The 25258-nt window shown below is 41.3% G+C and overlaps 1 protein-coding gene across 9 annotated transcripts in view; it reads right to left on the bottom strand.

Annotated features, from left to right (window-relative positions):
* Positions 1-511: 511 nt before the first annotated feature.
* The window catches only part of LOC137171239 (probable E3 ubiquitin-protein ligase HERC1), a 42767-nt gene continuing 18020 nt past the window's right edge, over positions 512-25258 (bottom strand). For 4 of the 9 annotated variants that reach the window (XM_067575111.1, XM_067575109.1, XM_067575112.1 and 1 more), the window contains 51 exons: positions 25005-25245; positions 24715-24881; positions 24431-24583; positions 24217-24314; positions 23941-24036; positions 22813-22980; positions 22400-22639; positions 22209-22292; positions 21679-21904; positions 20842-21136; positions 19708-20492; positions 18929-19142; positions 18047-18216; positions 17116-17199; positions 15460-15646; positions 15237-15364; positions 14888-15114; positions 14497-14756; positions 14260-14312; positions 13960-14157; positions 12463-12628; positions 12102-12351; positions 11588-11816; positions 11221-11498; positions 10839-10966; positions 10581-10708; positions 9417-9644; positions 8901-9028; positions 8521-8720; positions 8132-8246; positions 7848-7976; positions 7603-7701; positions 7169-7342; positions 6746-7030; positions 6537-6602; positions 6330-6455; positions 6086-6224; positions 5826-6007; positions 5271-5426; positions 5036-5158; positions 4751-4853; positions 4425-4594; positions 4182-4320; positions 3920-4089; positions 3594-3763; positions 3176-3341; positions 2998-3074; positions 2643-2895; positions 2357-2509; positions 1158-1463; positions 512-1056 (listed from right to left, as the gene is read on the bottom strand). In XM_067575111.1, coding sequence (XP_067431212.1) covers positions 871-1056; positions 1158-1463; positions 2357-2509; positions 2643-2895; positions 2998-3074; positions 3176-3341; positions 3594-3763; positions 3920-4089; positions 4182-4320; positions 4425-4594; positions 4751-4853; positions 5036-5158; positions 5271-5426; positions 5826-6007; positions 6086-6224; positions 6330-6455; positions 6537-6602; positions 6746-7030; positions 7169-7342; positions 7603-7701; positions 7848-7976; positions 8132-8246; positions 8521-8720; positions 8901-9028; positions 9417-9644; positions 10581-10708; positions 10839-10966; positions 11221-11498; positions 11588-11816; positions 12102-12351; positions 12463-12628; positions 13960-14157; positions 14260-14312; positions 14497-14756; positions 14888-15114; positions 15237-15364; positions 15460-15646; positions 17116-17199; positions 18047-18216; positions 18929-19142; positions 19708-20492; positions 20842-21136; positions 21679-21904; positions 22209-22292; positions 22400-22639; positions 22813-22980; positions 23941-24036; positions 24217-24314; positions 24431-24583; positions 24715-24881; positions 25005-25245 — 9296 coding nt within the window. In that variant the 3' untranslated portion in view covers positions 512-870. Of the gene's footprint in view, positions 1057-1157; positions 1464-2356; positions 2510-2642; positions 2896-2997; positions 3075-3175; positions 3342-3593; positions 3764-3919; positions 4090-4181; positions 4321-4424; positions 4595-4750; positions 4854-5035; positions 5159-5270; positions 5427-5825; positions 6008-6085; positions 6225-6329; positions 6456-6536; positions 6603-6745; positions 7031-7168; positions 7343-7602; positions 7702-7847; positions 7977-8131; positions 8247-8520; positions 8721-8900; positions 9029-9416; positions 9645-10580; positions 10709-10838; positions 10967-11220; positions 11499-11587; positions 11817-12101; positions 12352-12462; positions 12629-13959; positions 14158-14259; positions 14313-14496; positions 14757-14887; positions 15115-15236; positions 15365-15459; positions 15647-17115; positions 17200-18046; positions 18217-18746; positions 18794-18928; positions 19143-19707; positions 20493-20841; positions 21137-21678; positions 21905-22208; positions 22293-22399; positions 22640-22812; positions 22981-23940; positions 24037-24216; positions 24315-24430; positions 24584-24714; positions 24882-25004; positions 25246-25258 lie in introns of all 9 variants that reach the window. The other 5 variants (XM_067575115.1, XM_067575116.1, XM_067575117.1 and 2 more) reach the window with 5 other exon arrangements.

Genomic DNA, 25258 nt, shown 5'->3' with positions numbered 1-25258 from the left:
GATTTTTAAAGGATTGTCACACTACCACATCAGAAATACCAATTAGACCTCTGTTCTAAATAAAGACAACACTGTATTTGAGTTTAAAAAGATCTTTCTGTAGTTAAGGGTAATGGTTCTGCTCTAATTCTGATAATTGATAAAACATGCTGATCTCAGTGGAATTTATTATCATAGCTCAGATACCCCGGAAAGTACTAATCCTGCTCAGCCCATAACATATGACAAGCTAACCTACAACATAACTCTTGATTCTGATTGGAACTATGTGAATAAAAGGTCACTTGTCCAATTTTCTAATCATCATCCAAGAAATGTGTATTCTGTTAGCCTCATGCTATTTGCTCTTTGGCCTGTGCATATTTATACTCTACTTCCCATTTCACTGTTTTCATTTGGTACTCATTGTCTGCTTCCTTATTTAGAAGTCGTTCTATGCACAATATGCAAGCAGAAAAATAAAATAAAGTTCTCATTTGGATGCAGAGATTTCAAATAAAACACCAAAATGTTTAATTTAAACACTCCTTTATTTTACAATAATACTGCCTATGTGGGACAGGTCCTTAAATTATTACATATTTTCAAACAAACAGGCACATTAACTCATTTATTGTGGCTTAATCACCCATATTTTTTTTAAAAATCGTATTCTGTATCCCTGTAGTTTCGATTCAGAGAAAGCACTGCAATAATTACAACACCTTGCACAGTTGGAAAATCAAAACTACACAAATCAAGTCCATCGACCAACATCTCAACAGTACACTACCATACAGGTTTGGCGAATAAAAATCTGTGTTCAGTGCATAATGTGCATGGCATCGGAGAAGATACATTCATCACCCTGTTGGCCACAGCTGGCTCTCTTCAGTCCTCGGTGTCGGAGCTGTCTGCTGGCTCGGTGTTGTGGGTCAGCATGTAGTTGTCCATGTCGATTGAGGGGCAGTTGTGGATGGAGTAACGCAGACGCTCAGCGAGAATAGCCTGGCTTGAGTAGGGGGGCAGGCGGAGCAGGAAGAAGCAGGTCTGAGCGGTAGGGAGGCCGTTGATGGGCTGGAGATGCGGAGAGGGGAAAAAAAAAGATAGTTTGTTGTTTGTACTTTTAATATTTGTTCATGAATCATTTTTAATTACTTTATTTAGCAATGACTTACCCTATCAACCTTGATAATTTGGAACTTTTGTGTGATATCAGCCGGGTTGGAAGGCAACCTGGACCTGCCAGAGACGAAACGCAGGAAAAGCACTCGCTCCTCATTGGTGAACTCCTCCAAACTCTGCCAAAACCAGCCAATAAGCTGATGGCTCTCTGTGATGTCACGGTAGCGCACCAGCTTCTTCAGCATCTCGACGGAGACCTCTGGCAGACCGCAGACCAGCTGCTCCAGCTGCTGCGCTGTCAGCAGTGAGAGGAGGGGCACAGGGATGATGGTGGACATGCCCTCTCTGACTGCTGCCACCTGGACACAACAGAACAACGTCGGCTTTGATACTTCTGAAGACGAGATACAGGGAACAACAACAACAAACAGGCTGTCTAGTGAGCACTAATGGAAACTGCTGGGCAAACTGGCTGCAGAGTTTCAAATGCAGTAGAGGGAGATCCATACCAAAGTCTTTATTCAAACACATTTTATTGTAGATGTGGGTAGTTTGAATTTACACTTTTAAGTCTCATCCTAATACCTTAAAGGATCAGTTCACCCAAATCACAAAACACATACAGTATTTCCTTAATACTTTAATGGTATCTTGACAGTCAGATAGTTTTGGTTGTTTCTGCTGAGGTTTTGGAATGTGCTGTAACTCAACCCCAATATAATGGAGTCAAAAAGATTAAAGAAATTAAGGAAATGTCCCAGTTATTAATCCACCTCAATGTCAACATTTTTCATTGGAACTATTTTCTACCAAGAGTTTAAAAAATGTGAAAGCCACAAAGTTATTTTTTCAACAGCTGGAATCTGTTTTAATAGTCAACTATATGAATGTTTGTTTTTTTTTTATAATACAACTAATTTAATTTCCAGAACAACATATTTAACATTGGAACAAATCACTGTCAGTGCCATTAGGGAGCATCAATCGGTTAAATCAGCGATTTGTTGCCAGGCATTGTCAATGACTGCTGTTTCTGACCTTGACTGCAGAGACATTTCACATAATGTTGCTTCAAAGCAGCCAAAATAGAGAGAGTTCTGGTTTTGGAATGGGTTTTGACACAGTCCAGTGGGCTCTTCGGGACTCTATCACAGCTTGTGTAATGACAGACAGTACAGTATGAGCTACCGAGGATTGCAAATGGGACTCTAGGCTGAGCTAATGGAACATGAAATAGATTAACCCTTCAAACCTGTGAATCCATTTCATGCAGCCTGTAGTCCAGAGCTCTCTCCACATATTCTGTCCGGTTGGAAAAGGTTAGGGAAATGTTTTGACCTCCAGGGACCACTGGTACCAGCCTTCCATCTGCACTGTGGGCCATAAACGAATCCAGCGGGATCATCTTCAGAGGGAGACAAGGCAGGAGGAAAAGAAGGACAGTATGGTTAAAGACAGTTAAATACCATGCAGTTTATTAGATGAATATCAGGAATATTAGAGAACTCTGTAATAAGACAATTTGCAAAGTATCTCACCACATGGAAATTTTCCTCTGTGATTCCGCTGTTTTCTAAGTGAAGGATGCCTTGTAAGGTGCGGTAGGTGAGCAGGTCCACCTCCTCCAGATCAGGCCCTCCTAGTGGCATCGAGCAGAGCTGTTTCCACACCCAAGGCGCCAGATGTAAGTCAAGAGGTTTCTTGGTGCGGATGGCCACAGCCATGAGAATCCCCAGGAAGCGAAACTGGACCATGTGATCCTTGGAGAGTGCTGCCGGGTTCAGCAGGAACCTGTGAGGGTATACAGCCAATATCACAGATCATTTTTGAGAACTGGATGTTCTGTTATACCTCAAGGGTATTGTTATCAAAAGAAGACAACAAAATGTGCACCTGTCAGTGTTACTGCCCACATCCGCAAAGCTGTTGGGAGTATGAATCAGAAGATCCACCACACCAGACTGCAACTCCTGGAGAAAACACATTGTAATTAAACAATTTACATAAAGCTGCATTATAAACTATCTCTGTTGCTCTTAGATGTTCTTTGTGGTTTCCATCCCCATCCTACCTGGCACATCTCAGTGATGGTGTCATCAAACACTCCTCCGGCATCGTCTGCTCCCTCTCCGACAAGCTTGACCTTCCAGGCTCGTGATGGCAGCCGCAGCTCCAGAGGATTCAGGCTCACCACCTGCTTCGCGATCTGCACAAATATGGGCTTGCTCGAACGCCCTCTGTGGGTGTGTTGGGGAGGGAAGGGGAGATCAGTAAAAGTTTTGATGTACACGTGCAACAGACAGTGGTAGTACAAAGGCACTTTAAAGTACAAGGTGCCAGCAAAGGTGTCAGTTAAAATTAAATTCTGCTGATAAGCCCTGCTGGGCAGTTGGAAAAACAGCAAGTTGTTCTGGTAATTTCCTGTTTTTCCACCAGCTGACCTCTGAAAATATATAGACAATTGACCTAAAAATAATGGTCATCCTTACTTTGTGGAAATCCGTTTCACAGTGATCTGTGGCCCATATGTTTTGCCCTGGGTCATTGTTCTGCCAATGGAGCGCACTAGAGGGAGAGTGTTGACCTTGGGTGATAGAAGGCCTCTGAGCTCGCCCCGGATGATGGCTGTTGTCCCTGAACTATAGCGTGAAGTGGACACCTGAACGGAAGGAAGGATAAAGTAGGAGGAAGAGAATGAGGCGTCACAGTGAAAGAATGATAATGACACAGAGAGGGGTAGCAGGATTATTTTTTCAAACATAAAACACTATATTTTTAACAGATTAGAAGGGCAGAAAATGGGATCAATGATTACCGGATTTTTGGCGTCCAAGTTTAGCAGCCTCCAGGATTTGTACATGAGATCAGAAAAGTGGTAGAGTACCCTGAGGCGCATGCTGAGGACAGGAGGGCTGCAGTCTTTCAAAGTGTTGTACTGAGGAGGGACTGACTGGGGAAGGCCTAGCTGGAAATTTCCAGTGCCACCTGGAGATGAAGATAAAAAATGAAGTTCCAAGTGTAACCTTTCTCATGAATCAAAGGTGAACTTGTGTAGGACTGTAGGTCTGTGTGAGTACCTGAGTTTTTCATCGAGGTAGAGGGGGTGGTCCATGCTGAACTGTGGCAGCGGCCAGCGGAGATTTGTCTTATGTTCTTTCCCTGGAGGGCCGTTATGAGTGTGGGCTCCTTCACTGGGTTGGAGTGTCCAAGGCCGAGCTGGAACACACACATGAAAGATAACAACACAGTGTTCAGAGTGCTTCTGATGTGCAATGATAGCAAGTTTCACATTGTCGTATATAATAGAGCATCTTGGTTACCTGTCCCTCGCTGTTGCAGCCCCAGGCATAGACGTCTCCAGTGGAGGACAGAGCGAGGACATGTTCACAGCCCAGAGCGATGTCTTCTATGAACAGCCCCTCCAGGGACGGCACCACCTGAGGGCAGGATTTATTCTTGAGCATGGAGTCCGGCAGGCCAATCAGTCGCTCTGGATGAACAGAAGAGAGCCATGGATGAACACATGTAATAATTTCCAGTCAAATAATTTATACTTTTAACCTTATAGTTATGATATAACTAAGAAACACTATAAGACATCAGTTACAGTTACATTTTCACAATCCACTTTCAAATGGAAATGTACCTTGTCCAAATGTGTAAACATGTCCATCACAGGCTAAGGCCACGGAGAACTGAGTTCCGCAACTGACCTTCTTGATTCCCTTATTGCAAAGCTGCTCCACTTTCTGAAAATAGGAACAACCGGAAGGTAATATTTAGTCTAAAAAAACATTAATTTAAAATAAATTAATAAGTAAATATGTACAGCAGTATGTAACTGATATTTCCCATTACATGTCAATATAAACAACCATAGTTTTGTCTTTTGAGGATTTCTTAATTTGAGTCTTTGTCAACATTAACTTACCTGAGGGTAATATTTCGCTGTAGATGATCCAGTTCCCAATTTGCCATAATCCCCATCTCCAAATGCCCACACAATCATGCCATCCAGAGAAAGGACCAGAGTGTGGTTTAGACCACATGACACCTGAGAAAGATAATCAAGTTAGCTTTGATTAATTATATTTTAATCTTTTTTTTCTTTTTTCACTGGAAAGTTTATCACCGCAGAAGTATAAGAATTTAAGTCCATTTCTTACCTGTCCCACATGATATCCCTCCAGTGCAGCCACCCTTTCAGGCAGCATCTTGTTGGATGTTGATCTTTGACCCAGACGGCCAGATTCACCACTGCCGAAGGTGAACAGTTTCCCATCTGCTGTCACCACAGCTGAGTGCCGGAAACCACATGCAAGCTGGAAATAAAAAGAAAAGAAGGTATCATAAAACATGGTTAAACAGGTGTCTCTGTATAACACTTCAATCTCTTTAACATGTTGCTTAGGATGTATTTATTCTCATGCTGACAAATATAGACGCCAGATGTAAAAACTATTATTTACTGAGGTCATCTAGCTACCCTGGAAGAATCCAAATCAATAAAAATATAAAACAGTAAAACACATTTGCACCATCACTGAATGCTGAACATATAATTGCACTGCACTATCCAAACCAAAGCAAGAACAGGAAGAACAAGATGCCACCATAAATCAATACGTCTTCCTATGGAAACATGTGGAAGGGATAAAGGGCCAAAAAAGGCTGGTTCATTTATAAGGCAGTATTATTAACACACTGAGGTTTATCTCTACCTGAATGACTTCCTCTCCTTGTAAGGCCTCTATTTGTTTGGGTCTCCTCTGTCTTTCACTGTTGCCATGTCCCAGTTTTCCAAAATCTCCATCTCCCCAACTGAACACCTCCCCAGTCTCAGTCAGCGCCATGGAGTGTCCGTCTGACCCACAGGACGTCACCAGCTGGGTCACCACATAACCTGCCCACAAATCGAGGAGTCCGTTAATTTCAACTTATAAGGATACGAATGAGGAGAATATGAATATGAATACTGTACCTTGAAAAGCAGAGATAATAGTGGGGACATAGAGATCATCAGAATTTCCCTGGCCCAGTCTGCCGTATTGTCCTTCTCCTACTGCTAGTACTGTCCCATTGGACTGGAGCAGGAAGGTACAGTTCTGACCACAAACAACCTGAATAACAATGAAAACACCCATAAAGGGACCAAAACAAAAACTCATCAGAAAACAGCAGCTATCAAGGACAATGTCTGTATCCTGAGGGAAAAAAGAGGCTACCTGTTGTGTCTGTAACAGAGAGGGTGCAAGAGTAGGCATCATGGGATTGGTTCCCATTCCAGCCAACTGTCCATAACGTCCGTTCCCCCAGAGATACACTTCACTCTTCCCCCCTTGTTGCCAGTCCTTGAATGCAAAGTGAAAAGTTTATTTTGCTTTGGAAATTACTTTTAAAAGGATGTACTGTGTTTATAGCTAAGCTGTTACCTCTGGTCTGATGGTGGCCCATGACATCAGCTGTTCATCCATCCTGAAGCTCCACTTACTGTTGTCCTAAGAGACGAGAGAGAAGCGTCTCAATATACATCTACAATGGGAAACTTGTGGACGTTTTAGTCAATACGGATTCCTGAAACATATCCAATGTTCATCATTTCCTAAACAAATAACAGCACAAGAGACATGTCACCACTCACCAGTGCCTTGGTGATATCAGTGTCATCCACCTCCTGAAACTCTGAAACAATAAAGGATTCTGGGAAGGTGGTGCCGCTGGCGATAGCCTCAGCACTGCGGACAGTAGTGGCGTAAGTGGCAAGCCAGCTCCACTCTGATGGGCAGCAGTGGCCATTAGGACTGGTGTGATGTGGGGGGCGTGGGTAATGGCACAGGTGTTTCTCTAAGGACAAACCAACAGTCAAGGAGGCCAGGCTCTGCAGGAAGGCACTGTGGACTAGCTGATCACCAGCTGCCACGTGGGTCTGCATTAAGAGAAGAAATTCAAAATAACCTCTCAGCTGAGGCTCACACCGGGACACAAAAATGCATAAAATAAATAATAATGTGTTTCTGTTGTGGCTAATAAGGGACATAAAAAATTATAATGTATCAGTAATGACCCGCTCATAGGTGTACTGCTCCTGCAACAGCAAAGGCAGCCTCTCCAGCAGTACAGCCAAACAAGGTGCCCGATTTAGACCGAGAATGTTCTGGCTTCTGAGGACCATACGACAGGAAGCCAGCACATGATTTTGACTGATCCAGTCAGGGGTGCAGCAGATCAACAGAACGTCCTGGGCAGGAAACAATGACAGACCAAATGTTTTATGAAAGCAAGTGACAAAATAAAGAAAATTGCACAATAAAGTTGCACCTATAAAAAATCATTTATCATCAAATCATCATATTTTTACATGGTCTCAGCTCATATATACTGTATTAAAGTGTAACATTAAGTTTAAAAGTTATAGAAACATTAGTATGGAATAGTGTGATGAAAAGTACCATGATATTATGGCTATCTTAAGGTTTGGAAATTGAAGTCACAAATTACCTTCGACCTCCCAAAACAGGCAGCTACGCCCAGGTTTGGTATCCAGGTAGTACTGACAGTTGACCCCAAACCAGTAACAGTCTGTAAAACTGAACCATCCTGCAAGAAGCACAGAGAGACAGAAGGATTCAAATCCTCAAATGAGACTACTGAGAGATTCATGTTACAGTATTATATGGTAATGTTGATTGTTCTGACTTAAGATAAGGAAATAGCAGCATCAGTGAATAATGTTTTTTTTTTACCTGTAAGGACCAGATGTTGAGCAGTCCCCCTATCCCTCCAGAAACCAGAGCCAGTCCACCGGAGCAAAATGAAAGGGACTTTACTGCCGTAATGTGGCCATGAAGAACATATGCACACTTTGCACTGTCCTGATGTAAAAGGAAACAAAAACAGCAGAATTAGAAGCGACTGTTATACACATATTGCTAGTCAAAACAGAGTAAATGAATCCCTGACACATAAAATTCTAATATTAAAGAAACAGGGCTGTAAAAAGTAGCTCCAACCACAGATACAAACTGACCTTGACATCAGTGCTTTTATCCTGGCTCGAAGAGCTGTTCAATATGTTGGGCAAAGAGACAACAGTACCCCCCTGTGGCATTGTCCAGACATACACAGAGCCATTCTGACAACCTCTGTAGAAAGATGGAAAAAATGAAATAATCTGAATATACAACATATAAATAAAGTTACTTATAAACTGAATGCTGGTATACCACATTATATCCAAAATATCAGACCACAACAATAATCCTACATGCAGCAATTATCAGAAACAGATTTCCACTAATTATTTCTATTTCTTTCTACTGTAATGTTACAATTTTTGTTGTAAAGTTAAAGGCAATTTTAAGAAAGAGGCAGAATGTTCACAAGACAAAGAGCGAAGAATGAGTTATGTAAACTCACGCAGCCATCATGAGCCTGGGATCTGGTGCTCTGCCGGCGAGTGGGCACCACTCGGCAATGTTGACGGTGCTGCTGTGGATGAGGGAGTGGAGGGTCACCCAGGTGCCCCCAGAGCGTCCCAGTATTTTCACAACCTCTGACCTGCCCAAACAGAGCAGCAGGTGTCCTGTAGGGTCCCATTTTAGGGAACTTACACTCTCCTGTGAAGAGTGAAGGGAAGGAGAGTGGAGTGGTCAGTAAGATTCAAGCATCATCTACATCACAGTATGTAGACAATAGAGTCATATATGTCAACTCATTTGGGTGTAAAGTGCATACAGTTGTTTGTTTTTTGCAATAATGCAATTAAAATGAGCATGGAGTGAATTTTGCAGACAAACCTGGAAGACAGTCAGCACTACCGGCTGCTCATTCTCATAGGTCTCAGTTGTTCCCAAAAGGATCTTTCCATTGGGATAGCCAACTGCAAAAGGCTTGTCCTCACTGTGCCAGGCGACACACTGGGGGGCTAGGAGAGATCACGGGAGACAAAAGTCAGTTAAAGACCCTGCATATGTATGGTACTACACAGGTGATTTTGCTTATTTTGGATGATTAGAGCTCTTCATAAACAAGATGTTAATTAGTGAGCTTTACGGGTGCTGGTATGTGTATTTCTTTCCAAATTTCTAACTATTCCTGTAAATGCAGTTAAGAATATGTTCCTGTACAATTTTAAATTGTATTTGTGGGTCAATGTTCTAACATTAAGTCTCTCCCTCTCGTTATACTAAAATTCTATCATATGTTTGAGTCTGAAGCGAGCAGGTATCTCTGGAAATATGCTTCATGAGAAAGATGAGAAGCATTTCATAGTTATGGTTTTAAGCTGTAAGTGTGTATAGCAGTCTCCTCACCCTCTTTCCTGTAGCAGTGGTTGAGTTCGGTGCTCTTTACGAGCAGGTCTATTTCTTGCATGGTGACCTGCAGCCAGCAGAGAGAGCCATCCAGCCGTCCCACCAACAGGCTCTCAGCAGGTCTGTTCTTACAGGCCGCTGGCTGGTCAAGAACCCACAAACTGAAGGTCTGAGCCCAGCAAAGCGCTGTAACCCGAGACATCTGGGCCTCCACGTGACAGTGAGACCCTGCAAAAGAGACAGGAAAATTCAAAATGTAGAAACTGCTGAAATTAAATTAAGTCCCCCTTCACTCAAAAATGTGTTTTGCTTATTATTACTTCAGTTGGATGTTTGAGCTTCACTGTGATTCAGAATGACGTAGAGTTTAACTCTAGGAGGCTGTTTTCACATTCATCTGCTGAAAGTTGAGAGTTTCTTTGTGCTCACCTTAAATTTCAGTTTAATTCGTGCAAGCATGATTTAATTACATCACGACTAGTTTGGAAGCCAATCGTGGTGCAATATGAAACTTGCACAAGTGTGATGTGCCTTCAGTGCAGATACACTGAGAATGGACTCTTTACTGAATAAGGAGACACTTTGTGTCCAGAAGTTAAACTTTTGAAATGAACACCATTCAAATATTTATCGATAGTGGAGTTTTCAATGAGGAAGATGAAGCAGATGTAACTTAGCCATATCAGACACAAATTATTATTCAAAGCCTAATTTTTATGTGTCATAAATTTTTTTTGAAACTGAAGAAACTGTTCATTTACTGTATAGGCAAGCATTTACAAGAATTAGATTCAACAACAGACTCCTTTATAAATATTATTTGTAAAGTAGTAATATAGTACAGCTTTATGAATTGGTGGCAGCCCTTTACGTAATACTCGATTTAACTATTACATTTTTCAAGTTTGTTGTTTAACCTTCTTATAATAATATAAAATGCAAGACATTAACTGAAAACATTTTTTGCATTAACTGAGTAAAGCATTTATTACTTGTTGTGAAGTCTAATAAATCAACTCTTAGCAACCAGATTTTGTTTATTTTGATGTTTACACTGCTGCAAATATATATTAAACAGCTTTAACAAGACAATTTATGAACTACAGTAAATATATATTTTTTCATAGCAGTGATGAAAGAAGATATGCCAGACAAATAGCTTACCCCTGATGTTCATGATGTTGATGTGTTTGTTCTCAGGAGCAGCCAAGAAGTTTCCCCCTGTACTCCAGTACACAGGGGATATGTGCTGACATCTGCTGGCCCTCTCAGTGTTTGATCTGTCCGTCTTACTGGAGAGAGTCAGGGGAAGGAAAATTTGAGTTTTATAATTAATCCCAGTGCTTTGATAGCATAGCAACCCCTCCCTGACACATTTAAACTCTCTCTGGACAAACCACTACTGAAACAAGCTGACATTACCTGGTAATACAGGAGAAGGTGGTGTGTAACTCCACAGTGTTCTGGCTGATGCTCCACAGCTGCACCACTTTGTCCTGAGAGCATGTAGCCAGCAAATTCTGTTCACTGTTCCAGGAACAACTGGCCACCTGGACAAAGCATAATCATTGCAAATCGTCTTTTACTACACTTCATGATAGTCAGAAGCCAGTGGTTAAGAGGTGGTTAATAATCTCATAATTCTTAGAAATGGTCATACACATGGTTTGCAATAAAACAATGTTGATAAAGAAACATTTGGGTTTCTGAGCTGAACTGTTCATAAACTTTTAAGCAGTTTTTACAAAGCAAATTACACTGTTCAAATAAATTGTACTTGACCAATCTACTCCAAGTCCCTGACCTTGTTGTAATGTCCCTCCAGCCTCTTGAGAGGACATTTGCGTAAATCGCCAGCGAGGTCACTGTAGGTTTGGGGCCGATTAGGACTGTCCCTTCCTGTGGCAGCCAAGGCCTGCACCAGCTGCTGAGCTGCCCACTGGCGGTGTTTACTGGTCAGCCTGGCAGACAGGACACATGCTGCCAACGCATTAGCTAGTTCCAGAGGACCCACTCTGGCCCCAAGGTGGGGTAAAGGGGAAGGAGGCAAGGATGAAGAGGACAGCCCCTGGTTTCCTGCATCTAGGTCAAAAACACACAGAGGAGAGAGATGCTATGAATATCATAATCACATAACAACACAACTGCTTAAATAGAAAACTCGCCCTCACCATTAGCCTCGTGTTCAGGCTTGTCTGGGCTGTAACAGTGAACACCCTTCTCAGTGAGCAGGGACACCAGACTTTGTGTGACCAGAAATGTTGGGGGCGTCTGCTCATTGTAGTCCCTCTGTTGCTGGGCGCCTTGGGCTGCAGCTGTTAGACTGGAGCTCAGACAACCTCTCTGTTGCGGGTCAATGATGGCCCCAATGTTCACTCCTGTAGCTGCTGCCATTAGGTCCTACAGCAGCAATAATAGAAAGATATTCAAATACCAGAATTTGATCTCCAGTCATTTGCTAGCAGTGGTATTTTTTCATAATTGAATAATCTCTTAAAGCTAGGGTAATTGTTTATTTTAATGGATCATAATTTCATCATTCATAATTAGCAGTGCTGGACAATAAACCAAATTTATGCTGTAGTGATATGGTGATGTAATGTTTAAAACATGTTGCCCAGGGCTTAATAATTAATATACCGTATACAGTATTTATAATTTGTGGATCCACTGAGGAAAACTGACCTGAGTGCATATCTCCACTAGCTGTCTGTAGGCAGTAGGGCTGTGGGAGACCACGCTGCCAATTGCTGCAGTGAGGAAACTGAGGCAGCTGGAGTTGTTGCGCTCAGTCGCCAACCCCTTCACACCTGACTGTCTGTCCACACAGGTGTGAGCCCTGCCCCCTGCTGCAAGCGTCATCAAACGCACCAGAATACGGATGTCTGCCAGACCCAAGGACTCTAATCCGTTAGACTGGCTACACACCGAGGCACTGGAGAGGAGGATGAAAGTGGAATTATATTTACATGTAGAAAAAATACATACTAAAGAATTGGTGAAAAATATATATATATAAATGAAGCAATATTCTTGTCAAATGTACCTAGAAGCAGTCTGAGACAGTGCTCTCATCACCATGCTGTAAGCTAGCAGAATCTGGGCTGTGGAGGTGACTCTTCTTAAAGCTTTCAGTCTATCATGAGAGTCCCTCAGTGACAGTGCTTGCTGTCCAAGGCTCAGAGAGGTCTTCTGCTCAACAAAGGTATTCCCTGGTGAGGAAAGAAACACATCAAAAGGCATTCTATTATGGTAAACGATAAGAAAAATCACTCATACATCTTGTTAAGATTTCTAAATCGCTCATATCCCTGATAGGATTTAAAACACTACATGAAAACCACTCATCCATCTTGAGTGGGCATCCAAAAAAAGGTCAAAATACTGGCTCATTTGTTCTTCAAATGCTCAACTATGATAAGTGAGTGATGAGTCATTATGCTGCAGTAAGTTTGAGTGTGTTTGGCATCACTTGCTACCAACAAGCACAGAGGGAATGTGGGTGTGTGTTACAACAAGTGGGCTTTCATCAGCGATAGAGTGAAAAAAAATGCATTGCAACAAGAACAAGATGACAGTTAGCTACTGAGTAAAAGTGACATAATGCTCTGTTTGTATATGTTCTGCAGTTCCACATTCAGGGGAATGTGGATAGAATATTAATTCATGTCATAGAGTCAGGCTAGATCTGCTGAAAAAGTGAGTGGAAAATCAGTTATAAAGTGTCTATAAAACTTTAATGAGAGAGACCTGCTGAGACATTATAATCTTAACAAACTGCCCTGTTTTTCAACATCAATATCCACTCTCAATATATCATATTTCTCGCGTTTAAGTGCTTACATTGTCCTTTGAACCGCCACTGCCACTGATGTGCCTTTTTAGCTCTTTATTTAATTAGAACATGTTTTCTTAATTTAAAGTCCCGTCCAAACAAAAATGTGGTTTTGCTTATTGTTACTTCACTTGTTTAATGTTTGACCTTCACTGTGTAGAATGATTTATGTGCAGAGTTTGACTAGAAGGTTGTTGTTTGCATTCATCTGCTGAAGGGGAAGAGTTTATCTACGCTCACTTTAAATCTGAGTTTAACACATGCACACACGAGCATGATTTCATGACATCACATCTAGTTTGGAAACAAACTTGTTGTGGAGACTTGAAACCTCCAGTGTACATATACCGAGGACTTTTAAGCAAAGTAACAACCACATTTGCATATTCACAGATCACAGATTTTTCACGGAGGAGCACAATAAGAGTAGATGTAATTTTTTAGAATTTTTAACCAGTTAATAAAACTTATTATTATTGATTATATTATTTTTATTGGTCTTAAAACATGTCTGCGAGGGACTACTTTTTTCATGCCTTCACCTGTACATACATACAGTCAATAGCATACAATATGCACTGTGTTTTTTTTCTACTACAATTTACTACTATGTTTCTAAATAATATATTTTGAGAGATGTTTGTCAAAGTGTCTATTGCATGTATTTAGCAACAAAACTGTGCTGATTGTTTCTAAACCTCATAATACCTTTGGGAGCTACTGCTCTCATTGGGTCAGCAGAGCGGTAAACCAGGGCTCCCAACGGATCTGGCTCGGTGAATGCGATGGGGTCTGGCACCAGCTTCTTTTCAGTCAGCCCCAACGGTCTTAGCAAGAGCCCAAAATCCTCCAGTCCTGTCAGTTTGTCAGTGTCACACTCATCTTGGTGGCTCATTTCCCAATCATCTGAGCAAATAGAAAAACACTGTTCATATTTATAAAATCCATTTCACAAGCACCAATTCACTTTATTGTATCCTATTTTAGTGTGAAAGTGATGTTCCCTACCATCGGAAGTACTGTCCAACTGGCCGATCAAATCACATGTCAGACCCTTAATCCTAAAAGGAAATGAGGACACAATAATGACAAATAATTGGCTATATGATCACATACATTTATCAACAAAACAGTATTAGTGCTTTTACTTTGTATGTAGAACAAGAGACAGCTAACCAATTTGTTATGTGCTGCTTGCATGCATACTTCCTCTATACATCATTTTATGTACAATATCTGCTGTACCTTTCATATTTGGAACTTGGATCATTCAGATTTGCAGCCAGATACTTTTCCCTGCAGGAGCTGCAAAGGAGGTAGAAGGGGAAGTTGGAGCCACACTCCCCTTTGAACCAGACATCCACATAGGCCCCGGTACTGTCATAACCTTTTCGTGCAGCACTCTGCCCACAACCTGGATGTCGCCGCTTTATGTGATTGTTAAATTGCAGAGTGAGGGTGTTGCACAGCTCACACTTCACCATCTGACTGTGTTCTTCTCCAGCCTAAAAGAAGGGAAACATGGATCATAATAGTTCTAAAAAATAATGACAATGAAAACACAATGGGATTTATGTTTTGTCCATGTCATACAGCCTTAGTGATGACAGTGTGTGTGTGTGTGTGTGTAAATCACCTCCACTATCTGGAGCGTGTCTCTCTCCAAGCTGAAGAATGAAGGTGTGAGCAGGTCCTCATAAGTTTCCTCATGGTATGGGTCATCCATGTAGCCCAACTCTGACTCCTCCTCAGCAGAGTAGGGATGAAACTCCACCTGCTCCGGCCAATCAGCGACCCCCGTGTGCTGTTGGAACAGCTGCGGGAGCGGGTTGGGTGACGGCAGGTCTAAAAAGATAATGTTTGCTTCACATGAAAATGCACAGTGAAATGTTAAAATGTGAAATTTGTTGGGGGGTTTTTGTAATCAACAACAAAAAGATGTCATTGCAAAGACTGAAAAAGATTTCTAATTCTATGACACTGACCTGCTCTTCGGAAGGAGGTCCTCTGACTTGGGCCTGAGCGTCGCCGCCGTGCTGGAGGAGGTCTGTTCCTCGTCAGGTGGACATCCAGGAAGTTCTCCCTCTCTATCCAGTCAAGGCCTGGCAACAGGCTGTAAACAAAAAAACATAGCCCATAAGTTACTGACTGTATGTATAACAGCAATAATACAAACTCAAACTGAACTGACTTTCTTAAATCACTGACCTTTCGCTGGGTTGACTGGTGGGGCGCTCAGGGCATTGCACTGTCTCTGGCCCATCTGGGGATGGGGTGTCAGGAGCACCCTCCGGTCTGGGGGACTCGGCTGCCTGCTGCTCCTCGGTCAGGGGGTGCTCTAGCATCCAGCTGGCCAACACCTCAATGGTTTGAGAGTCCAAGTCACCTGCTACATCTGGGAGGGACCACAGGGAAGTTGAACTGTCAGAGTTCAAAAAGAAAAGATGGATCATGGAGTGTTGCATCGCTAATTTATGTCGGACATCACCACCAGATGATCATGCAACTATGTCCTTCTTAAGGTCAGACTAGCACATCTGCTCTGGCAATCAATGATGAACATGAAATTTGTGATACAGTATGTGAGGGAAGGCCTACAATTTGAATAATGTCGGGAATTACTGAAATAGGTACTGCTGAAAACATTACATGTATATCGGTGCAACACGTAAATGTAAAAGCATCCATACATTCCTTGTTTACACATTCATAATACATATATGATCTGTGCCATGCGTGAGCAAAGAATCAGAATCGGTTCACTTTTATGTAGTGAAATTGCAGCCTTAGAAGTTGATATATTTTAGTGAAATTCAAAATGGTGGATAAACAATTTTAAAACTATGTACTGTTGCAGGGATCTGAGCAAAAGTGTCTTGGATTACTTTTTTTCTGTGTCTGAAAACTGCTTCTGCACATTGGGTACGTTTACATGCACACTAATATTCCACTATTATTCTGAATATGATAATATTCTGAATTTGTTGCGGGTCATGAAAACAGCATATAAAGGTTGGATATTCCAAATTAGCTGAATGTAGCATTTTCCAATTAAGACATGTGGGATATGTTGATATTATTCATGTTCTAGGAGCATTCTTTGGACATGTTTACAGTGCATTCAGAATATGCGTCTCAATTGGGGTTTTTACCGCAGTTTGCGACACACGTCCTCTTTCCTGTTTGCTTGCCTGCGCAGGCAAAATGACATATAGTGGAGCAGGAAGGCAGACAGAGGAGAGGAATGAAAGGACAGTGGAGAGCTGTTCAGGGTGGGCTGGAAAAACAGAGTGTGCCTTCTCCACGATGGGGAACTAGGGCGATTGGTTATTATCCTGACTGACGGTGATGACTCCACTGCACCAAAAACACTCAGCAGTGTAATAAACATCATGGGACCATCTAGGTACTGGATGTGCCTGTAATATCAGTCATATTAATATCACTTATAAATATCAGGCAGCAGCTCACTAATGTTTTTTACCCCACTGCCTTGAGGGGATCTCGTGATTCCCACTGGAGCAGAGGGAAACCCTGAAAACCCTCTGCATATAAACGGGAATATTAGTGGAATATTCATTTTCATTAGCCATGTAAACAGTTTAGTAGGAATATTGCCTTTTTTGGAATAAGGGCAAAAGCAGGAATATTTTGTGCATGTAAACATAGTTATTTTTTTGAGGCAGAAAAACAACAAATGTCACATATGTTGTTGCAAAACGAATGCTTGTTATTTTGCATTAAAATGCATTTTTTTCCATTCAGAAACTATATTTTTTCTAATTCCAAGTAATTACAAGAAGGCTGCAGCACACAATGAAGGACAGATGTTTAAAATAGTAAGCACATGAAGCAAAGCAGTACCTGCTGCCTCCATGGCCCAGTAGATATGTCTCATAGTGAATCCCATTTCTAGCAACCGACTGGTGACAAACATTTGTGTCCGTTCTGGTGGTTGAGGAGAAAAGGAAAAGTACACAAAAAACCAGAAAACAAAAACAAGCCCACAGCTCCATTTTTAAAAGTTTCATACTTGAAGACTGAAGTTGAATTTGTCAGAATAATAAATTATTTTCACATTTAGTTTTATTTTTTTCTCCAGTTTATGCTCATCTTAATTTGTCTACAGACTATAAAAAGCCACTCCATCTCAAATAAACCTATTCAATTTAGCTTTTCTATGCACAACAAATGATTAAACCTCCAAGTTGACTCGCCTGTTAATTATAATGTATCCTGAGATATGAAAGTCAAAGCAACGAACTTTAAGCTTATTTCAGTTCCCAGAATGTTCAAATAAGACCAACAAAACTGATGAAGAACAAATGGTGCCATTCAAGCATGTGAGTGCAAAAACTGTGTCATGCATTCATTTGGTTGTTTTAATATATCTGTTAAATAGCATAGCAAAATGCATGCTGTTTGGAGCAGCAGATCAGTTGTGACAAATAGCTGAACATATAAGATCATGCAAGAGACAGACAGTTCCCACTGCGTTTTCGTTGATCGACTTTCCTCCTTTTACCGTAACACAGGGGTCTGGCTTAATTAAATTAATTTTGAAATTAAATTAATAGCATGTTTGAATGTGAAGCCAGCATGGGGAAAATGTTTGTTAAAAACTGAACCACAACAATTAGCAAAGCTATTCTCTTTAAGACAGTATGTTGGTTGTCAGCAATTTTAAATTAGGAGATACAATTTAAATTAAAGGATTTCCTTCTTCTCTATTTAATGCTATGTACTGGTTTCCAACAGCTTTTTCCCCCACTGACGTCTCTGCGCTTGTTCTTACCCAGGCTGCTTCTGGCCTGTGTGCTGCAGGGACCAGGTTCCATGAAGCTGGTCTGCTGCTCTGTGAAGGCATCACAAGAAGCAGAACTGGCCAGGCTGAAGCAAGGATGCAGCACAGGGGCAGTGCTAACCAGGCCGGTAAGTGTAGGAAACCGAGTTAGCACCATATGCCTAGAGGGAGTGAAAATACAGTATATATAGTAATAACACAGTGCAAGTGGTGCTTCATGGCCACTTTTCAGTCCTGACCAAACATCTGAACTATCAAGTATCAGAAGGCTTATGGTGAGCTTGATTGAACCAGATTTAACACTTGGAGATGCCTAAAAATTAGAATAAATCAATTATTTAATTTAATTAAATTCAATTATTTGAAAGATAAACATTTTACTAAATCCCGGTAATTCTTGTTGTGGTATCTCACATTCTGAGAAGTTAGTACAATATGTGCTTTGTACAGTGCGAGTCTTTGGTAAAGAGTTGGTGCTATCCTGGAGAGTTCTGATTTTATTTTATCTGTTTGATATTATATTAGCGCTGGAGCCGTTTGTTTGTTCACATCTTAAAAGCAAGAATAATACTGACACTATGGTCAGCTGGTTGGGTTAGGAGAACAACAGGCAGGCAGAGCTGCAGCTTAGGTTAAAGACAGTGCAGGCAGAATCTCTCACTCTCTTTTCTTCATATTGATCCTAACTCACCCATTCCCTGGACTTCAGAAAAGCTGCTGCTGCCAAAAGATACAGGTCTGTAGCAATCAGTAACAACATGTTTCTGAGATACATTTCTGAAAATGTACTGGACTAAGAATTTTGTATGAATTACTCATCTCAACAGTTAAATCAAATTTATATTAATTACATTCAACCCATTTTATACTCACTGGAGGAGGCTGATGGGGAGGAAAGGGTTAAAATTATCAAGACCATCTGCCTGCTGGTTTGTTGGTAGAGAAGAAGCCAGTTCAGTGTTAGAGGATGAGACAGAGGCTCTGTTTGATTGCCCAAAGATGGCAGTGCCTTCTGAACCCACACTGTACAAGGAGACAGAGCTGGAGGACTTGGAGATGGGCTGAGAGGACAAGTGGTGGCCTGATTCTGCAAAGACAAGTTGATGAAGGTTAGATCGCATCCAATGCTTCGTATTGTACAATATTTTTAATTTGACCCTAAATACAACACAGCAGAGTTGCTTTTAAGTCTTTGGGGCAAGAGTAAGTCCAGTCCCAAGTAAGTTGAGACAAATCTGAATAAAGTAGTCTCAAGTCTGTTAGTGCAACTCTCAAGTTCTTCAGGTTCTTAAACAAAGTTCAAGTCAAGTCACAAGTCTCCATAAGGAAACTAACAGTTGAGATGTAAGTATTTCAAGCCTGAATGCTGATCATTAACATGACAAAGCATTTGAATATTTTCCTTTCAAAACTGACAAAATAGAGTTTTTTCTACCCTGTGATGCAAAGGTCCAATAATGGTGTGTGGCTAGTAAAGGCCTCTGGGATTTCACCAAGTTAAAACTTCAGATCTGACAAGTCCAAGTCAAGTCCTACATCCTCATCCTTGTGACTTGAGTCTGTCAATGGTCAAAGTCTACAGCTCTGCGACAAAGTAATCCAACTAAAATAACAACCAAAACATCTTCAATGTAATCAAGTAATCCTAATACCTTTGCGTTCTTTGTCCTCCTGCAGTCTGCTGAGAGCTCCTTTGTAGATCATGACCTGAGCCCTTTCCAGGTCGGCGAGAGAGACGGTCTGTTTGATGGGACAGGGCCTGACTGCCCACTTCACCATGCTCTGCACCACATACTGCAGCACTGAACTCAGCTCAGCACTCTCATCCCATTGTTTGCTGCTGTCTTTGGCCTGGTCAGAGTTTGGGCTGGAAAGGGGACTCGTTGGGGAGTTGGTAGGGTCATGTTTAGGCACTAAGAGCATATCTGATAGCTTCTCACAGCTAAAAATGACAGTCAGAGATTTCAAAGCCCCTGTGAGAAGGTATGAGACTCTAACTGCTCTTAGCTCAAGGGCAAAGACTTTCACTTTGGAGGTTTGGGATGTCTGGGGGGGCTGGGGTAGACCGGTCGACTCCTGATGGTTAATGATCTTTGTGGCATCTTTGGTTGAGGACGGTGATGGTAAGGGGTCTGTCTCAACCTTCTGCTCGTCACACTTATTCTTCTCATCTTCTGGCAGCCATCTGACATCATCTGACACGTCTTCATCTAGGCCCTGTGTCTCACTCTCTCTTACGTTCTCCTCCGAGTATTTCCTTTTTGGGGCTGGAGGAGCCCCCACCCATCCCTGCTCCTCCAGCAGCCCCATCAAATATATCAGATCTAACAACACCGCTGGTTTGAGGCCTCCGAGTCGGGTGACATCGCAGCAGGATATGTCACAGGGCTCCAATGAGATGATCGGTGTGTCGCTGGGTGACCAAGAATTCATGGAGCTTAGTTATTGGGAAGGATGGGAAGAACCCACAGATACAGCATGGAGTGACACCAGGACGGATTCAACAGGGATTAATGGATTTAAGTATGAAGAGGAAGAAGCAAGAAAAAAGTAAGATCAGGGGGGTAAATGATAAAAATGAAGTAAAATGTTAGACAAATTACAGAGGAGGAAAAATAAACACTAACAGAAAAGAATTATACAGAATCATAAACATGCTGAAAGGACCAAGACAAGAAAAATATAAGAATTGTTTAATGGAAGTTAATGAGAATCATAGTTTAATCAACATGTGCAAAGACAGTTTATCATAAATAGGTGGGTACATCAATATATATTTGTAATACCTGACAGAGAGGTCTGCCTCCTCCCACTGAAGCTTGGCCAGGGAGCTTCCTTCTTTCAGGACCCCCAGCAGGATTGCCCTGCGCCCACTGGGCTTGTGCAGACACAAACCTCCAGCCCGGAGACCATTGTCCACTCCTCCGATCAGGGCCAGTACCGGCCACACGTCAGTGCAAAGAGCAGCCAGCTTGTTCTCTGACAGGGACCGACGATGGGCCAACAAATCCCCTGTGTTGTCACCTGCCAAATCTTTCTCTTTTTCATTCTCTTCCTTCTCAGAGTATGTGGTACTGAGTCCTGTAGGAGAAGGTAAGATAGGGAGTATCAAAGAGTAAAAGCCATTTAGAAAATATGCTTTTTAAGGATAATACACCTCATGAACTTCATTAGTTGCATTCATTATTTATATTCTAATACTGTATATTTTTTAATGGTGACTGACAGATGCTGAAGCTACAGATGTACTTAAATCCAAACAGTCCACAGCTGGTTTCTTCCATCTGTTTTTTTACATCAGCTGTTTATTCCTTGGTCCACTGTAGCAGGACTAACAGTTGTGAATGATTGTTGTGTGTAAAATAAAACTATTTCACACAGCTCCTCAGTGCAGGCAACATAGCAACACCTGTAAACACAATCTTCTTCAGAAAATGATGAATGACATCATGAACCCTTTGATCACCACTGCTTACAGTTTATTTTTTAATCTCCTTTGAAAAAAGGTGATGATACTAAATTTTCCTGCACTGGAAAAGTGTTATAAAATTAAACTTAACTGAGATCTATTTATAGTACAACAAGACCAGACTAATCTTGCTTAGTCTAAGCTTGTTACTGACCTGGACTTAAGCTTCCTAAATCATCCTCTTTAAGCAGGGGTCCAATGAGCTCCAGGTGGGTATGGATGTGCTGGTTGATGTGTGGGGACCACTGGTCACACTGATGGAGCTTACGGAGGAGCTGCACTGTTGACTCCAGCAGCACGGTGGTCTGAGGGCTACAGAGAGGCTCCCCAGGAAGCAGATTACTGGGCATACCTCGCATCTGGAGGTCACGCAGTGCCACCTGTGAGGAATACAGAGGTAAAATGTTGTTGTGCTACCAGTACCATCTGGTACTGGTACTTTCCTCACATTCACTATATAGGTAGCTGTCTGTTCTCCTTATCTTTAATATGACTTTGTGGAGTTCCTGGGTCCACTGTTAATGTAATCCAAAAGGGTGTTCTAGTTCTAAAATTATGTTTTTATTTACTGTGTCCAAAGATTGCCATTATAACGCACACAAAATACACTAATGCCTACACAGGATTCAAAAAGAGCACCTCTTGCCTTATGAAGTAGGTGCCTACAGTATGTATATCATGTACCTTCTCTCCAGGATTACTGCTGTAGAACAACACACAAGGGTACAGTTCAGAGGCAACCACACCTTCAAATGCCAACTTCGGCTCCTAGCATAAAGACAAAACAAAAAAACAGAAAAAAGATTGAAGAACAAACACTCATCAGTCAAGTAGAACAAAACCCCTGAATACTGACGGTGAATATTTGGTCAGACCTTGTCATTCTTAGCAAATGATATGGTGTGAGCCTCCATGTCCAGGATGCAGGTGATGGTATCACCCTGGGTAAAGGAGGGAAGTGTGCGGACAAGTTCCCCTCCGTGGTATAGGTTGCCACTATAAGCACGATACAGCCACATGTCAGTGGTAGTGTGGTGGTTGTAATCTCGGACTGGCCAGCGTGAAACGCCAATACATGTGCCCTCATTGCCTCTGTTCTCTTTGGTAATGTGGAACTGAGGGGAGAAGTTGGTAAAATATCAGATTATTAGGATGTTTTATTAGTTATTAATGTTTTATTAGCACATTCCAGAGATAAAATCAGGACATAAACTAATAAAGAAAATCAAAATTAAAATTTTAACTGTATGAGTGTGATTTTTTTCTCCATCTAGATACCAGTTTTTACCTTCCAAATGAAACAGCCAGAGGTGATGGCAGTGGTTGCCAGGCCGTAACCTTTCCCTCCTGAGCCATGGGAGAGAATGTTCCCGCTCTCCAGAGAACAGCAGATTAACTTGTGCGGGTCAAAGGAAAAGTCTCCAATGGGAATACATTCATCATAGCTGCCAGGATTCTGCCAAACAATGAACCAAGAGTTGGACACTTTAGCACCACATACCAGCAATGTCCAACTCAATAAAAAAATAAATGAACATAATCCACTAAAATTAGAAATCCCATGAAAATGTAAAAGGTTACAGATGTATGAAGACAATGGCTACCAATTAAACTTGACAGACTGGCTGACAGAGTTCTTTAGTCATATTCATACTTTAAGTAATTTGACACCACTATATTTGTTTTATTTTTCTGCCCAGGTCCACTTTTCAAACCCTCCACCACCACAGAGCCCTGCTTTTTTCAGTTTCATTACTGCCAGGAGTGCATTTCACTTCTTCCTTGACAAAGCATTATGTGCTTTAAAACTACTGCATCCATTCACTATTTTCAAAGTAAACATGAATAGCTTTCCTTTTTGTTATTGTAACAGGGGTTACAATAATACAATACACAGAGATGTGTTTTAATGTACTGAACACAAAGCTTAGGCTGGCAAGTCATTGATAAGATATAGTATGTAAGTAGAGCGCATGCTATAATGAATTGCAATAATTCCTGCAAATCAAGAAAACATGATTTCAAAAACATGAAAACACTAAACTTAAGTTGAAAAGTTTGCAGCAACATTTTTCTATTATTTTTAGTAAGAGGCAGCAGACTACAGAGGAGTTGAGAGACGTCAAACTTTAAAAATGTTTGTTTATCTGATGCTGCACGGAAAGGGAGATTGACAAATACATACATTCAGATACATGAGATCTATTTTTAGCCTTATTTTGATTAAGATAAGCTGGTTTCTAAACAGGATATCAGTGTCTAGAACTTGACTGAACACTGATGTATTCAGGATTATGCAAACCATGCCATAGCAATACACTAAAATTATACTCTCAATGTAGCCATATGTAGTACATACTGCAATATAGTACAGAGTATTATTAATGTAATACTACTAATGTATGTTCTGTGTTACCCCCGTGTCTTTATCAGCCGTCTCTTCGTGGTTCCTCTCAGCTAGTGGTTCCTCCCACATATAAACAGACAACAGCTGAAAGAGGTGTTTAACAATCTACAAGAAAATGGAGAAAAGAAAAATTACAATTTCAAACTAGCAAATGCTTCATGTCAGGGAGTAATTTTCATACATCGATGTCTTCTTGAGCTACTTTAACTGAATAATTTCCTGCTGTGAAGTGTAACAGCAGTAGAATCCTTGAAATTATTGCATTTACATTTTTTTACATCATACCTGTTGAATTTGAACTGACTCAGAACAAGCAGGTAACAGTCTTTCTAAAACATGGAAGGCCAAAAGCTTAGTGCGAAGGTTCTGGAAGCATGGAGATCCTGAAAAGGGGGACGGTGATGGTGGTGAATAAGGAATTAAAAAGAACGCAAGTAATCAGTTCTGCACCACAAACTATACCAATGCTGTTCCTAATTATTACTTTAAATGGTCTTACCTAAAGAGCACTTGTGGGAAATAATGGCCATGAGTGGATCAATCCATTTGACAAAAGTAGAAAGTTTTTTCATTACTCTTAATGACAGTACACGCCTCAGAAACACCAAGAAATCTGCAAGCTGAGATTCAACCACTTTGCTGCTTTCCACTCCTAAGACAACAAAAACAGAAGGAAAACTGTACACAAAAACAGGAAGGATAACATATGCCACAAATTCATAAAAATTCAAATAATATATTTAATTGTGCTCTTAAAGTTTAACATAGCTAAATTTGCCACACCAACTAGATTTGCATTCTTGCTGCTGGAGTCCAGATCTGTCCTTTCAGCTGTTCCTCTCTCTGCTGCCTGCTGTTGCTGGAAAGTGTACAAGATATTTTGGAGCTGCTCACACATCACTTCCATTAGAGCTTGGGATACATCCATAGGTATCAAATCCTCACAGGAGCTGAGAGCACAGAACAATTTGTTATGCAAATATAGACACTTGAGCAATAATTCGATGAATTAAATTGCAGAAGATTCCATGCAATGCTTTTTTTACAGCTGTTTCCTGTCTCCACATTCTCACCTTGAAGCTACAGTCAGTATCTGAAGCAGGCGGGCACAAGCTAGTCTGACAGCCCCACTTAGTAGCATGGATCCAGATGTAGCAGCTGCATACCAGCCCTGGTTCATCAGTGCACAGCTGTTGTTGGTCAGCATGGAAAGGATTTCCAGGATACCACATTCAGTGACCAGCACCAGGTCCACCGGTTGGTAGCAGAAATTTAGTGCAAACATTGTGGCTAGGAGAAGGTGCTGGCAGGAACCTGAGTACGATAG

The sequence above is a fragment of the Thunnus thynnus genome, chromosome 19, assembly GCF_963924715.1.
Source record: "Thunnus thynnus chromosome 19, fThuThy2.1, whole genome shotgun sequence".
NCBI classification, from domain to species: domain Eukaryota; kingdom Metazoa; phylum Chordata; class Actinopteri; order Scombriformes; family Scombridae; genus Thunnus; species Thunnus thynnus.
The sequence above is the reverse complement of the archived record's forward strand: the minus strand, read 5'-3'. Positions and strand labels throughout refer to the sequence as shown.